We start from the raw sequence: 12675 nt of genomic DNA, 5'->3' as shown, positions 1-12675 counted from the left end.
TTTAACTTAGTCACTATAGTTTTCGTAAGGTAATCTATCTCATGCTTCTCTCTTTCTTTAATAAATTTTCTCTCTCTCTCTCTCTGGTGTTCTATATGTGTCTTTCTTTAATTAATCTACTAAAGTTTTCTGGAACCTAATCTATCTCCTGTTTTTTTTCCGTTCCTTAAATAAACTCTCTACATCTATCTTTCTATCCACATCTCTCTCTCTCTCTTTCTTTAACTCCGCTTCTAAAGTTCTACGTAGCCCAAATCATCTGTTTACGAAGTGCATGTAGCGATTTCGTGTATCATTAACCTTCATCATCTTCAAGGGCTTCTTAATATCTTTCATCAATCTCTCTATTCATCTCTCTCTCGGTCTTTAACTAACCCACTAAAGTTTCCCCTAACCCAATTCATCTGTTTACGAAGTGTTATGTAGCTATTTCGTGTATCATTAGCCTTCATTATCTTCAAGGCCTCTTAATATCTTTCATCAATCCCTCTATTCATCTCTCTCTCGTTCTTTAATTAACCCACTAAAGTTTCCCGCAACCCAAATCATCTGTTTACGAAGTGCCATGTAGCTATTTCGTGTATCATTAGCCTTCATTATCTTCAAGGGCCTCTTAATATCTCCTTAAATCAATCTCTCTATTCATCTCTCTCTCTCGTTCTTTTACTAATCCACTAAGGCTTCCCGTAACTCAAATCATCTGTTTACGAAGTGTTATGTAGCGGTTTCGTGTAACATTAGCCTTCATTTTCTTCAAGGGCTTCTTTTCAATCAACTCTTTATCATCATCTCTATAATTACCGTCTTCAAACCTTATAAGCACAATACTAACTTCTCAGAGGGTACGAGTGTTATTTTGGTCGTAATAGTCTTGGTAGAGGGTAATTATCCTCATCTCTATCAGTTATCGTTTGTTTTGTTTCCTAATCAAGGGCCAAAGCGACGGAGATGAGCACCGAGGCCACGTGAGCTTTAGTCTACGCCTCCAACTTCACCTTTTGCCTATAACTCCGCATTAACAGGTTGGTCTCTTATTGGGTTCTTTCTAGTCTATCTTACTGTTGTTATCCAGTGTTCTATCCTTTATATATCTCTTTAAATCTTCTGTCTCTTATATTCCGCGTCAACAGTATGCCTGTGCAAGCCTCGAAGCACCTACAGTTATTTTCGCTTGACTTTTGTAATGTTTTCGTTTTTATTTTATTTTTCTCGCACCGATGAACGAGGCGTAGAGGTTGGTTTGTTTCGCTGAGCATCATAGGAATGTGTTACAGGAGTGCGGTGTTGTTGTGCTGAGGATGCAGGGAGCAGGTGTCGTGTGTTGCAGGGATAGCTTTGTCCTGAGCCCTGTTGGTGGGTATGGAGACTGTACCGAGACAGAGGGAGGGTCTGGGGTGAAGGGGGTTGGGAGCTGGGAGTGCCTGGCTGAGGGGTGTGGTGACTTTCTGAGGGGTGTGGTGACTGGTTTAAGGGCGTGGTGAGGGAGTGGTCGGCGTTCAACGAAAATGGCGGCGAACACCTCTGGCAGCGAGTCACCTGGGCGGCCACACCCCCCGAGCTGGCCACACCCGCCGCCCGGGGTGTGGCCGGCCGCGGCACGCCACACATTCGCCGTGAGTGCCTCGGCCAGCCCCGCCCGCCTGGGTGTGGGCGTGGCAGCGAGGCAGGCTCCTCAGGGTGTGGCGGCGGCCGCGGTGGGCGGGGGCGCGGAGGGAGCCAGCGCACCTGTGCGGGCGGCGCCCCAGGTGTGGGTGTGGGGGGCGGGCTCGCTGCGGGCCGCGATGCGTCGTAGGGCCTGAGAGGGTGTGGTCGGCGGCTGGGCGTGCAGGTGGAGGCGCGGGGGCGGGGGTCCAAAGATGGCCCTGGTCTCAAGGGATCAGCGGAGGGCGGTACCTGGCCGCGCCCTGCCGCGCCCTCCTCCAGCCAGGCGCACCGGCCGCCGCGGGGGAGGGCGGAACGCGCCGCTACGCTGGCGGAGAGGCGGCTGCCGCCACGATTAGCCCCGCGGGGCTGTAAAGGTGAATGGTGACACGCTAGGTGTGGCCTGGTGGGCGGGTACCCGGCCGGCCACACCCTCGCACCTGGCGGCGCCCCACCATGGCAGGCTCGGCATTCATTGATTCCCTCGGCGCCCGCCGCTCAGGGGCCGCCTGCCGCCTGCCGCCGGCGGAGGCCGCAGGGGTGCCTCAGCGTATGAGGCTCAGGTTTAGTAAGAGCCGCGGGGGTCGGAATGTCGTCTCTAAGTTATCAATGAAGAGCGGGGCGGCTGCGCAGTGGAGTGCGTGGGCGGCAGTGGGCGGGGCGTGTCGCCGAGCCAATGGGAGGGCATGGCTCCTCGTCCACATAATCGCGGGACGTTCGGCGGGTAGGAGCGACTTCAGTCAGTGTGTGAGGGCCCTTGGTGAGCGGCAACCAGCACCAGCCTGCACTCCCTGCCCGCCTCACACGCCGCCCGCCGCCTCACCGCTCCTCCTCACCTCTCCGCGGCGGCCGCAGCAGCACCTCGCCAGCCCTCGCCTGCAGCGGCAGCAGCAGCGGCGGCCACCAGTCCGGGGCAGCGCGCCTTCCTCCCTCACCCTGGGCCCTTCGGGTGCACGGCAGCGTTCGGGTGCCCTTCCTCCCTCCCTGTCCCTCCTGTGCTCGGTGGCCCCTGCCAGGCAGGCCAGCCCGCTTCCCCCCACGTCCCCGCCCCACAACACCACGGCCGCCCCCCAGCCGCCCCACACACTGACCACGGGGGCCCACCGCCGCGCCAGGCCGGCACCACCACCCACGCCCTCGTCCTCCCCCACGCCTACTACACTGTCGCCACACACACACGTAAGTACCGAGTCTTTGCCGCCCACACCACCGCCGCCCCCGCCCCTGGCGGCCCGCGCGGCGCAGGGGTGGCGGGGCATGACGGGACGAGTCCTGGCCGTGCAGTGCCCTGGCAGGCACTACGGGGCAGGGCAGGGGGCAGCACGCCCCGCGCCCCGTGGTAGCAGTGGGACCACCTGTGTCCCCGCGGCCTGGGCGTCGCTGTGGCCTTGGCAACCCCCCTGCCGCCCCCTGGCACCCCCCCCCCGTGTTTGTCTGTCTATCTCTATGAATCTCTTTTTCCTTCTCACTTTCGTGTGTGTGTGTGTGTGTGTGTGCGCGTGTGAGTATGTGCGCGTGTGCACCCCCTAAGATCATCACCTTCATCAGTGGCCAGAAAGATCAGTTTTCTTTTCTAATAAGTAACGTGCGAGTGTTTATCAGGGAACTATTAATAGCTCCGCGGGGTGATTAATTAGTCCTGGATGAAGTGGAGAGAGAGAGAGAGAGAGAGAGAGAGAGAGAGAGAGAGAGAGAGAGAGAGAGAGAGAGAGAGAGAGAGAGAGAGAGAGAGAGAGAGAGAGAGAGAGAGTCATTAATGCCTCAATCAGATTCAGTCTCGCGCCGTAACAAACACTTCACCCCGATCACAACAGACACGGGAATCAACGGTCCGCGAAAACACGTTCATTTCGCGTCCCGTCCTCAGGTAACTCCGTCTACCTGTTACTTTCCCTTTCCTTCACTACCTGGTTTTCCTTTTTCCCTCTATTTCTTCCTTTCTCTCATTTTCTATCTTTATCTTTTTCTCTGCGTCTTTCCGTCTATTTGCTTGTTTTTTTTCTGCTTCTCTGTTTCTCTCTCTCTCTCTCTCTCTCTCTCTCTCTCTCTCTCTCTCTCTCTCTCTCTCTCTACACACATACAGAGAGAGAGAGAGAGAGAGAGAGAGAGCCTGGGTGTTGGGGAGGCCATGGAGAAAAAAAATTTGGACACTAATTTCATCACTTTTATTGGTTTACTAATTTTTGTCGTTGTTGTTGTTGTTGTTGTTGTTGTTGTTGTTGTTTTTTCTTCTTTTTCTTCTTCTTTTTCTTTTTCTTCTTTTTTTCATCATCTTCTTCTTCTTTCTTCTTCTTTTTTCATCTTCTTTTTCTTCTTCTTCTTCTTCTTCTTCTTCTTCTTCTTCTTCTTCTTCTTCTTCTTCTTCTTCTTCTTCTTCTTCTTCGTCTTCTTCTACATATATATTGATTGGTATTGATTTTCTTGTTGTTATTGTTAATGTTATTGATGTATTGATGTTGATAATTACAATGTCATATTCACCGTGATAACATTCTCCCTGACGCCCTTCCTTCATATCTTCCTTTTTTTCTAATTTTTTTATATTTTCAATCCGAAAAACCGTTTTTTTCTTAATTATGATATTGGAAAATGATTGATCACCTGAGATGTTTTTTGGATTTATCTATTTATCTATCTATCTATCTATCTATCTATCTGTGCATCTCTGTATCTGTCTGTCTCTATCTATTTATCTATTTATCTCTCTCTCTCTCTCTCTCTCTCTCTCTCTCTCTCTCTCTCTCTCTCTCTCTCTCTCTCTCTCTCTCTCTCTCTCTCTCTCTCACTCTCTCTCTCTCCTCTCTCTCTCTCCTCTCTAAGCGCTGGTGCGTGGTGGTGGTGGTGGTGGTGGTGGTGATGGTGGTGGTGGTGGTGGTGATGGTGGTGGTGGTGGTGATGGTGGTGGTGGTGGTGGTGATGGTGGTGGTGGTGGTGATGGTGGTGGTGGTGGTGGTGGTGGTGATGGTGGTGGTGGTGGTGGTGATGGTGGTGATGTACCTCTCTCTCTCTCTCTCTCTCTCTCTCTCTCTCTCTCTCTCTCTCTCTCTCTCTCTCTCTCTCTCTCTCTCTCTCTCCCAAAATAGTTCACAGTGTTCATAGTTGCCTACAAACGAAGCTCCGAAACTGTTCCATTCACGGTTTCGGCTCATTCTTTCCGCCCGAGAGAGAGAGAGAGAGAGAGAGGTGAAAGGTTAGGATTATTTCATCAAGTGAAAGATATTAAATGAAGAGAGAGAGAGAGATGGGGGAGGAGTTTTATGAGGGAGAAAATAGATGAAGGTGAATTGGGTGAGAGAAGAGGAGGAGGAGGAGGAGGAGGAGGAAAAAAGAATAAAGGGAATGGCCAATAAGGAGGAGATGAGGTGTAAGGAATGAGACGATAAAGGAAGAAGAAAGAGGAAGAAATAAAAAAAAATAAAACATAAAAAAATAAATATAAAATAAGTAAAACATGAGGGCTAGGAAGCATGGAAGCGCAGGCACCAGAAAGCATATTGGCACTAACGAGGTTGCTTACTTTAGTGCTCTTGTGTGACCTAAGGAAAAGATTAGGAGGAGGAGGAGGAGGAGGGAAGGAGGAAAGAGGAGAGGGAGAGGGGAGGAAGGAAGGAGAAGAGGAAGAAGAGGAAAAGAGTAAGGATAAAGAGGAGAAGGAGGAGGACGAGTAGGAAGAGGAAGAGAGGGACAAAAGAAGGAAGAAGGAGAAGGAAAGTGTTAAAGCGAGGAAGAGGAGGATAGGAGAATGGGGAGGAGGAAGAAGAGAGGAAATAATAGGAAAAAGAAGAAGAAGAAAAAAAAAGAAAAAGAAGATGAAGAAAGTGAAGGCGAACTAGAAGGAAAATAAAAAGGTTAACACGAAAATGGGAATAGAAAAACAAGAAATAAAGAAGAAAATGAGAAGGAAAAATGCAGAGAAATGGAGGGAAAAGGAAGAAAAGGAGATTAATTAGAGGAAAATTGAGAACTAGGTGAAAAGAAATAAGAAAGATGGGAATAGGGATAGGAGAGTAAAAGGGAAAGTGGGGATGGAAGGAAGAGAAAGGGAAAATACCAAAATAGAAGAAGAGAGAAAGAAAAGGAAAAGGAACAGGAAAGATTAGAAGACGTAGAAAGAGAAAGAAGATGAGAAACGAAGAAGGAAAGAAAGAAATAAGAGAAAAAAATGAATAAACGAGAGAGATATAAAAGTTGAGAATAAATATATATGGAACAATAAAATAGGAGATGGAGGAGAAGAGAAAAAAGTAGATAGGAGAAAGAGAGGAGAAGGATAGATAGATAGAGAAGTGGGAAGGAAAAAGAAGAAGAGAATGAGGGATGGGAAAATAAACAAAGAGAGAGAGAGAGAGAGAAACCAGAATAAAAGGGAGGAAAGGAGAGAAACAAAATAGGAAGAAGGAAGGGGAAGAGAGGAAGGGAAGGGAACTAGAAGAAGAATCAGAGAAGGAAGAGAAAAAAGAGAAAGAGAAGCGAAAAGAAACAAAGGAAGAGAGAAAATCAGAATAAAAGGAGGGAAGAGAAACAGACAAAATTAGGAAGGAAGGAGGAAAGGGAATGAAAAAGAGAAGAGGAAGAAAAAACAGGAATAATTGGCGAAGAGGGAAAAAATATTAATAAGAATGATGATAAGAATAAGCAAATAAGAAAAAAAAAACAGATGTAGGAATAATATGACAAACTACGGAATAAGAAAAAGAGGAAGGAAAAAGGGGAATGAAAGAGGAGAAAGAAGAAGGGAAAATTAATAGTAGGAAAAGATTAGAAGGAAAATAAGAAGGAAAATAGAAGAGAAGAAACCAAACAGAATAGAAAGAGAAGGAAAAAGAAAGAAGGAAAATATATATGAGAGAGAGAGAGAAAGGAGAATAGGGAAAACACAGAGAGAAGGAAAGATAATGAAATATGAAAACGAGAAAAGAAAGAGATAGAGAAAAAAACAAAGAAAGAACGAAAGAAGGAAGAAGGAAAAAATGAGATAAAGATAGAGAGGAAAGTAAAGGAGTAAGAAGGAAAAGAACAAAAAATAAATGAAAAAACTGTATGAAAGGAAAAAAAGAGGAAATGAAAAGGAGTAGAAGGGAAAAGGGAGAAAAAGGAGGAAGAAGGACAAGAAATAGAAAAATAAGAGGAGAAAAGCAGGAAAGGAAGAAAAAAGAAAGAAAAGAGGAAGAAAGACAAAATAAAAGAGGAAAAATAAGAAGAGAAAAGAAGAGGAGGAAAAAGGAAAGAAAAGAGGAAGAAAAACAAAATCACAGAGGAAGAATAAGAGGAGGAAAGAGAAAAGAGGAAGGAGGAATAGGAAGACGAAGAGGAAAAGGAAGAGAAAAAAAGACTAAAGCCACATAGGAAGGATAAGAGAAGAAAGGAGGAAAGAGGAAGGAAGAGGAAGAGGAAGAGGAGGAGGAGGAGGGGGGGTAAGGTATCCCTCAGAAAGGTGGTGTAAATCATCTGGAGTTGACAAACAGAGGTGGTATTAATGGTGTTGAGCCTGGTGGTGGTGGTGATGATGGTGGTGATGGTGGTGGTGGTGGTGGTGAGAGACTGGGAGGGTAGAGTTAGGTAATGGAGGTGCGTTTGGTGGTGGTGATGGTAGTGGTGATGACCTAGCTGGTGGTGGTGAGTCAAAAAGGTGATGAATGGAGTTGAAAGCGAGCTGGTGATGAATAAGTTAAACCTCGTGGTGATGTAAGCTTATGGTGTTGAAAATGGTGTTGAGAAAGTGGTGGTGATGATGGTGAGGAGTTGGTGGTGTTGAAAGAGGAATGTGGAGGTGAGTGAGGCGGCCATTGGTGGAGAGAGAGAGAGAGAGAGTGGTGTTGACGGAGTTGAAGATAGAAGGGTATTGATTAATGAAGGAGGTGGAGGTGTAGCCAGGTGGAGTTGAAATTGGAGGTGAAGTAAGTTAGTGGTATTGAGGGCAAAAAATGGGGAGGAGGAGGAGGAGGAGGAGGAGGAGGGGAGAATAAACAGGATAAGAGGAAGAAAAAAAAGAGGATTAAAGAACAAAGGAATGAAAGGAAGAGAGGAAGAAAGAAGGAGATAGATAGGGAAAGGAAAGATAAGAAAGAGAGGATGAAGGAACAAAGGGAATGAAAGGAAGAGAGGAAGAAAGAGGAAGAATGATAGGGTAAGGAAAGAGAAGAAAGAGAGGATGAAGGAACAAGGGGAATGAAAGGAAGAGAGGAAGAAAGAGGGAGATAGATACGTAAAGGAAAGAGAAGAGAGGATGAAAGGACAAAGGGAATGAAAGGAAGAGAGGAAGAAAGAGGAAAATGTACAGGGAACGAAAAGAGGAAGAAAGGAAAATAAACAAAAAGTAAAAGAAAGGGAAAGCGAAACAGAGAAAAGAGGAAGAAGAAAAGAGAAAAAGATGGAAAAGAAAAGATGAGAAGGAAGGGAAAAGAGAAGGAAAGTAAGAAAGAAAGGGGGAGAGAGGAAGAAGAAAAGAGAAAAAAGATGGAAAGAAAAGATGAAAAGAAAGAGAAAGGGAAAGAGAAGGAAAGGAAGAAAGAAAGGAGGAAGAAGTAGGAGGAGAGAGGAAGAAGAAAAGAAAGAAAAATGGATAGAAAAGATGAAAAGAAAGAGAAGGAAAGGAAGAAAGAAAGGAGGAAGAGAAGGAGGAGTGAGGAAGAGGAAAGGAGTGATGATGGTGATGGTGGTGGTGATGGTGGTGGTGGTGGTGGTGATGGTGGTGATGGTGGTGATGGTGGTGGTGATGGTGGTGGTGGTGGTGATGGTGGTGGTGATGGTGGTGGTGGTGGTGATGGTGGTGGTGATGGTGGTGGTGGTGGTGGTGGTGATGGTGGTGGTGGTGGTGGTGGTGATGGTGATGGTGATGGTGGTGGTGATGGTGGTGATGGTGGTGATGGTGGTGGTGGTGGTGATGGTGATGGTGATGGTGGTGGTGATGGTGGTGGTGGTGGTGATGGTGGTGGTGGTGGTGATGGTGGTGGTGGTGATGGTGGTGATGGTGGTGATGGTGGTGGTGAATCACTGCCTTACCTCCACCTGTGTTATCTCACCTTTATTGAGAGAGAGAGAGAAATGAGGCAGGGTCGAGAACGTTAAATGGAACGAAAAGATTAAGAACAAAAGAAAATAATAAGAAAAGAAAGAAGAAAAGAAGGAGGAGGAGGAGGAGGAGGAGGAGGAAGAGAAAAAGAGAGACATTTATACTGAATTCATCTTTCCTCACTGTTTTTACAAATTACTTTCTCTCTCTCTCTCTCTCTCTCTCTCTCTCTCTCTCTCTCTCTCTCTCTCTCTCTCTCTCTCTCTCTCTCTCTCTCTCATTTAATAGGTTTTTTTCTCTCTCTTTCCTTTAATTTCCTTTCTTTTTTCACTTCAATTCTCGTCTATCTTTTTTTCCCCTCATCGTAACTCCATTCTCTCGTTTATTCGTTTGATAAAATGCGTTAAACCTTTTCTTGTGTGGATCAGATTTGCATTTTCTCTCTTTTTTTGTAATTTTCTGTCTTTCTTTATTTTTCTCTAAGTTCGATTTTTCTGTTTATTTTTATCGTTTTTTTTGGGGGGGGATATTTTTTTGTGATTTTCTTTTATGTCTTTCTCTATCTTTCTATATCTTTCTGTTTATCTTTTTTTCCTCTTTTATGTTTTGTTTTTGTTGTGTATCTTTTTATCTTCTATCTTTTTTTTTCTCTAAGTCTCCCTCTCTTTAGCTTTTCTTTTATGTCTTTCTCTATCTTTCTATATCTTTCTGTTTATCTTTTTTTCCTCTTTTATGTTTTGTTTTTGTTGTGTATCTTTTTATCTTCTATCTTTTTTTCTCTAAGTCTCCCTCTCTTTAGCTTTTCTTTAATGTCTTTCTCTATCTTTCTATATCTTTCTGTTTATCTTTTTTTCCTCTTTTATGTTTTGTTTTTGTTGTCTATCTTTTTATCTTCTATCTTTTTTTCTCTATTAGTCTCCCTCTCTTTAGCTTTCTTTATCTTATTCTTGCTTTGTCTTTCTGTATCTTTCTTTCTCTGCCTTCTTTTCTTTTTATCCTTTATTTTCTATTGTCTGTGTCTCTCTCTTTCTTGTATTAATTTCCTTTAGTGTAATTTTCCTGTCTTATCTTCTTCTCATTATTAATAGATTTTCCTTTCATTATTTTCAGGTATTTTTCTTTTTTATAACAATATTTTCCTCTCTTTATTTTCTTTGTTTTTTCTCATTTCTTTTACATTTTTTTTACATTTTTTCCTTCCATTATTTTCTGGTATCTTTCTTTTTTATACCAATATTTTCCTTTTTCCATATTTTCTTTGTTTTTCTCATTTCTTTTACATTTTTTACAGTTTTTCCTCCCATTATTTTCTGGTATTTTTCTTTTTTATTCGAATATTTTCCTCCCTCTATATATTTTCCTTATTTTTTCTCATTTTTTTACATTTTTTTCATTCTTTTCCTTCCCATATTTTTATCTTCTGGTGAAAAAAACATTAAATTCAGTCATATCCTTCCTTCTTTCTTCTCGTTTTATTCCATCTTTTTCTTCCTTTCTCTTTTCTTTCTACCTCGTCATTATTTTTATGGATAATCTCATATATCCCTTCCTCTCCTCCTCCTCCTCCTCCTCTTCCTTCTCCTCATTGCATTTCTTTGGCGGTCCTTCTTCTCATTATTTCCTTTTGTTCTAAATCTTAACGTTCCATTAACTCTCTCTCTCTCTCACTCTCTCTCTCTCTCTCTCTCTCTCTCTCTCTCTCTCTCTCTCTCTCTCTCTCTCTCTCTCTCTCTCTCTCTCTCTCTCTCTCTCTCTCTCTCTCTCTTGCCATTCTAAGAGGATTCAAGAGTCTATTTTTCCTCTTCCCATAATGCAACAGGTTCTCTCTCTCTCTCTCTCTCTCTCTCTCTCTCTCTCTCTCTCTCTCTCTCTCTCTCTCTCTCTCTCTCTCTCTCTCTCTCTCTCTCTCTCTCTCTCTCTCTCTCTCTCTCTCTCTCTCTCTCTCTCTCTCTCTCTCTCTCTCTCTCTCTCTCTCTCTCTCTCTCTCTCTCTCTCTCTCTCTCTCTCTCTCTCTCTCTCTCTCTCTCTCTCTCTCTCTCTCTCTCTCTCTCTCTCTCTCTCTCTCTCTCTCTCTCTCTCTCTCTCTCTCTCTCTCTCTCTCTCTCTCTCTCTCTCTCTCTCTCTCTCTCTCTCTCTCTCTCTCTCTCTCTCTCTCTCTCTCTCTCTCTCTCTCTCTCTCTCTCTCTCTCTCTCTCTCTCTCTCTCTCTCTCTCTCTCTCTCTCTCTCTCTCTCTCTCTCTCTCTCTCTCTCTCTCTCTCTCTCTATATCTCTCTCTCTCTCTCTCTCTCTCTCTCTCTCTCTCTCTCTCTCTCTCTCTCTCTCTCTCTCTCTCTCTCTCTCTCTCTCTCTCTCTCTCTCTCTCTCTCTCTCTCTCTCTCTCTTTCCTCTCTCTTTCTCTCTCTCTCTCTCTCTCTCTCTCTCTCTCTCTCTCTCTCTCTCTCTCTCTCTCTCTCTCTCCTCTCTTTCCTCTTCTCTCTCTCTCTCTTTCTTTCTCTCTCTTTTCTCCTCTTTTCTTTTCTCTTCTCTTCTCTCTTCTCTTTCTCTCTCTCTCTCTCTTCTCCCCCTCTCCCCTCTCTCTTTTCCTCTCTCTCTCTCTCTCTCTCTCTCTCTCTCTCTCTCTCTCTCTCTCTCTCTCTCTCTCTCTCTCTCTCTCTCTCTCTCTCTCTCTCTCTCTCTCTCTCTCTCTCTCTCTCTCTCTCTCTCTCTCTCTCTCTCTCTCTCTCTTCTCTCTTTGTGCTCTTTCTCCCCTCTTTCTCTTCTATCTCTACTTCTCTCCTTCATTTTCTTTCTTCTTTCCCCTGTTTCTGTCTCCTATCTTTGTGCTCCCTCTTCTTTTTCCTCTTTATTTCTCTTCTTTTCTCTTCTCACTTCTTCCATCTCTCTTCTCCTATCAAATGTTTCCCCTTACTTTTATCCTTCTAATTCCCTCTTTATCTCCTCTTTCCCTACTTCTCCTTTCTTTTCCCATCTCCCTTTACTTCTTTTCTCTTTTCTCTCCTCCATCTCTTTTCCCTTCCTAAACTCCTCCACTTTCGCCCTCTTTCATTTTCTCTTTCTTTTTTTCTTCCTCTCTTCATTTTCCTTTCCCCTTTTTTCCCTTCTTTTCCTTACCTCTTTCCCCTTCTCTTTTCCTTCGCTTTCCCTTTCTTCGTTATCCATCTCTTTTCTTTTCCTCATTTTTCCTATCTTCTTTTTATTTTCTCTCCCATCTCTTTTTCCCTTTCTTAACCTTCCCATTTCCACCCTCGTTCCCCTTCTCTTTTCTTTCGTTTTCCCTCTCTTCATTTTCCCTTCCCCTTCTTTCCCTTCTTTTCCCTAACTCTTTTCTCTCTTCCTCATCTCTTTTTCCCTTCCTAAACTGTCCCATTTCCACCCTTGTTCCCCTTTTCTTTCCTTTCCTTCTTCTTCTCTTTATTTCCCTTCCCCTTCTTTCCCTTCTTTTCCCTAACTCTTTTCTCTCTCCCATCACTTTTTCCCTTCCTAAACTGTCCCAATTTCAGCCTCTTTCCACTTCTCTTTTCCTTCGTTTTCCCTCTCTTCATTTCCCTTCTCCCTTCTTTCTCTTCTTTTCCCCATTTCTCTTCCCTTCTTTAGCCCCACCTCTCACTCTCTCCCATCTTTTTTTTCTCTTCCTACACTGTCCCAATATCCACCCACGCATCCACGACCCTCTCCCCTTCTCTCTCTCTCTTCCTTCTTCTCGCTAACCTGTTCCCCTCTCTCTTTTTACCTTCTATCTTTATTCTCTCTCTTTCCTTCTCTTATTTTCCTTCCCTCCTTCCCATTCTCTTATCAAAGGCTTCCCCTCACTCTTAACCTAACTCCCTTCTTTCCTTCCCTTCCCCCAACTCCCTTCCTTTCATTTCCCTAACTCTTTTCTCTCTCCCACCATCTCTTTTTCCTTTCCTACACTGTCCCATTTTCCACCCAAGCATCCACGACCCTCTCCCCTTCTCTCTCTCTCTCCCCTCGCTAACCGCTTCCACCGCCAACACCTCCACCCACCACCTCGCCCCCTCGG

At 44.6% G+C, this 12675-nt stretch overlaps 1 protein-coding gene across 2 annotated transcripts in view; it reads left to right on the top strand.

The window, feature by feature from the left end:
- The first annotated feature begins 938 nt into the window (after positions 1-938).
- Positions 939-12675, top strand: part of LOC126985564 (uncharacterized) — an 89534-nt gene continuing 77797 nt past the window's right edge. The window contains exon 1 of one of the 2 annotated variants that reach the window (XM_050840709.1): positions 939-1022. Coding sequence is in view for 1 of the 2 variants with exons in the window: in XM_050840707.1 (XP_050696664.1) it covers positions 2194-2820 (627 nt within the window). In the remaining variant the exon portion in view is untranslated. Of the gene's footprint in view, positions 1023-2147; positions 2821-12675 lie in introns of those variants that run through there. The other variant, XM_050840707.1, reaches the window with a different exon arrangement.

This window comes from Eriocheir sinensis, chromosome 59 (assembly GCF_024679095.1).
Source record: "Eriocheir sinensis breed Jianghai 21 chromosome 59, ASM2467909v1, whole genome shotgun sequence".
NCBI lineage: Eukaryota > Metazoa > Arthropoda > Malacostraca > Decapoda > Varunidae > Eriocheir > Eriocheir sinensis.
The sequence above is the reverse complement of the archived record's forward strand: the minus strand, read 5'-3'. Positions and strand labels throughout refer to the sequence as shown.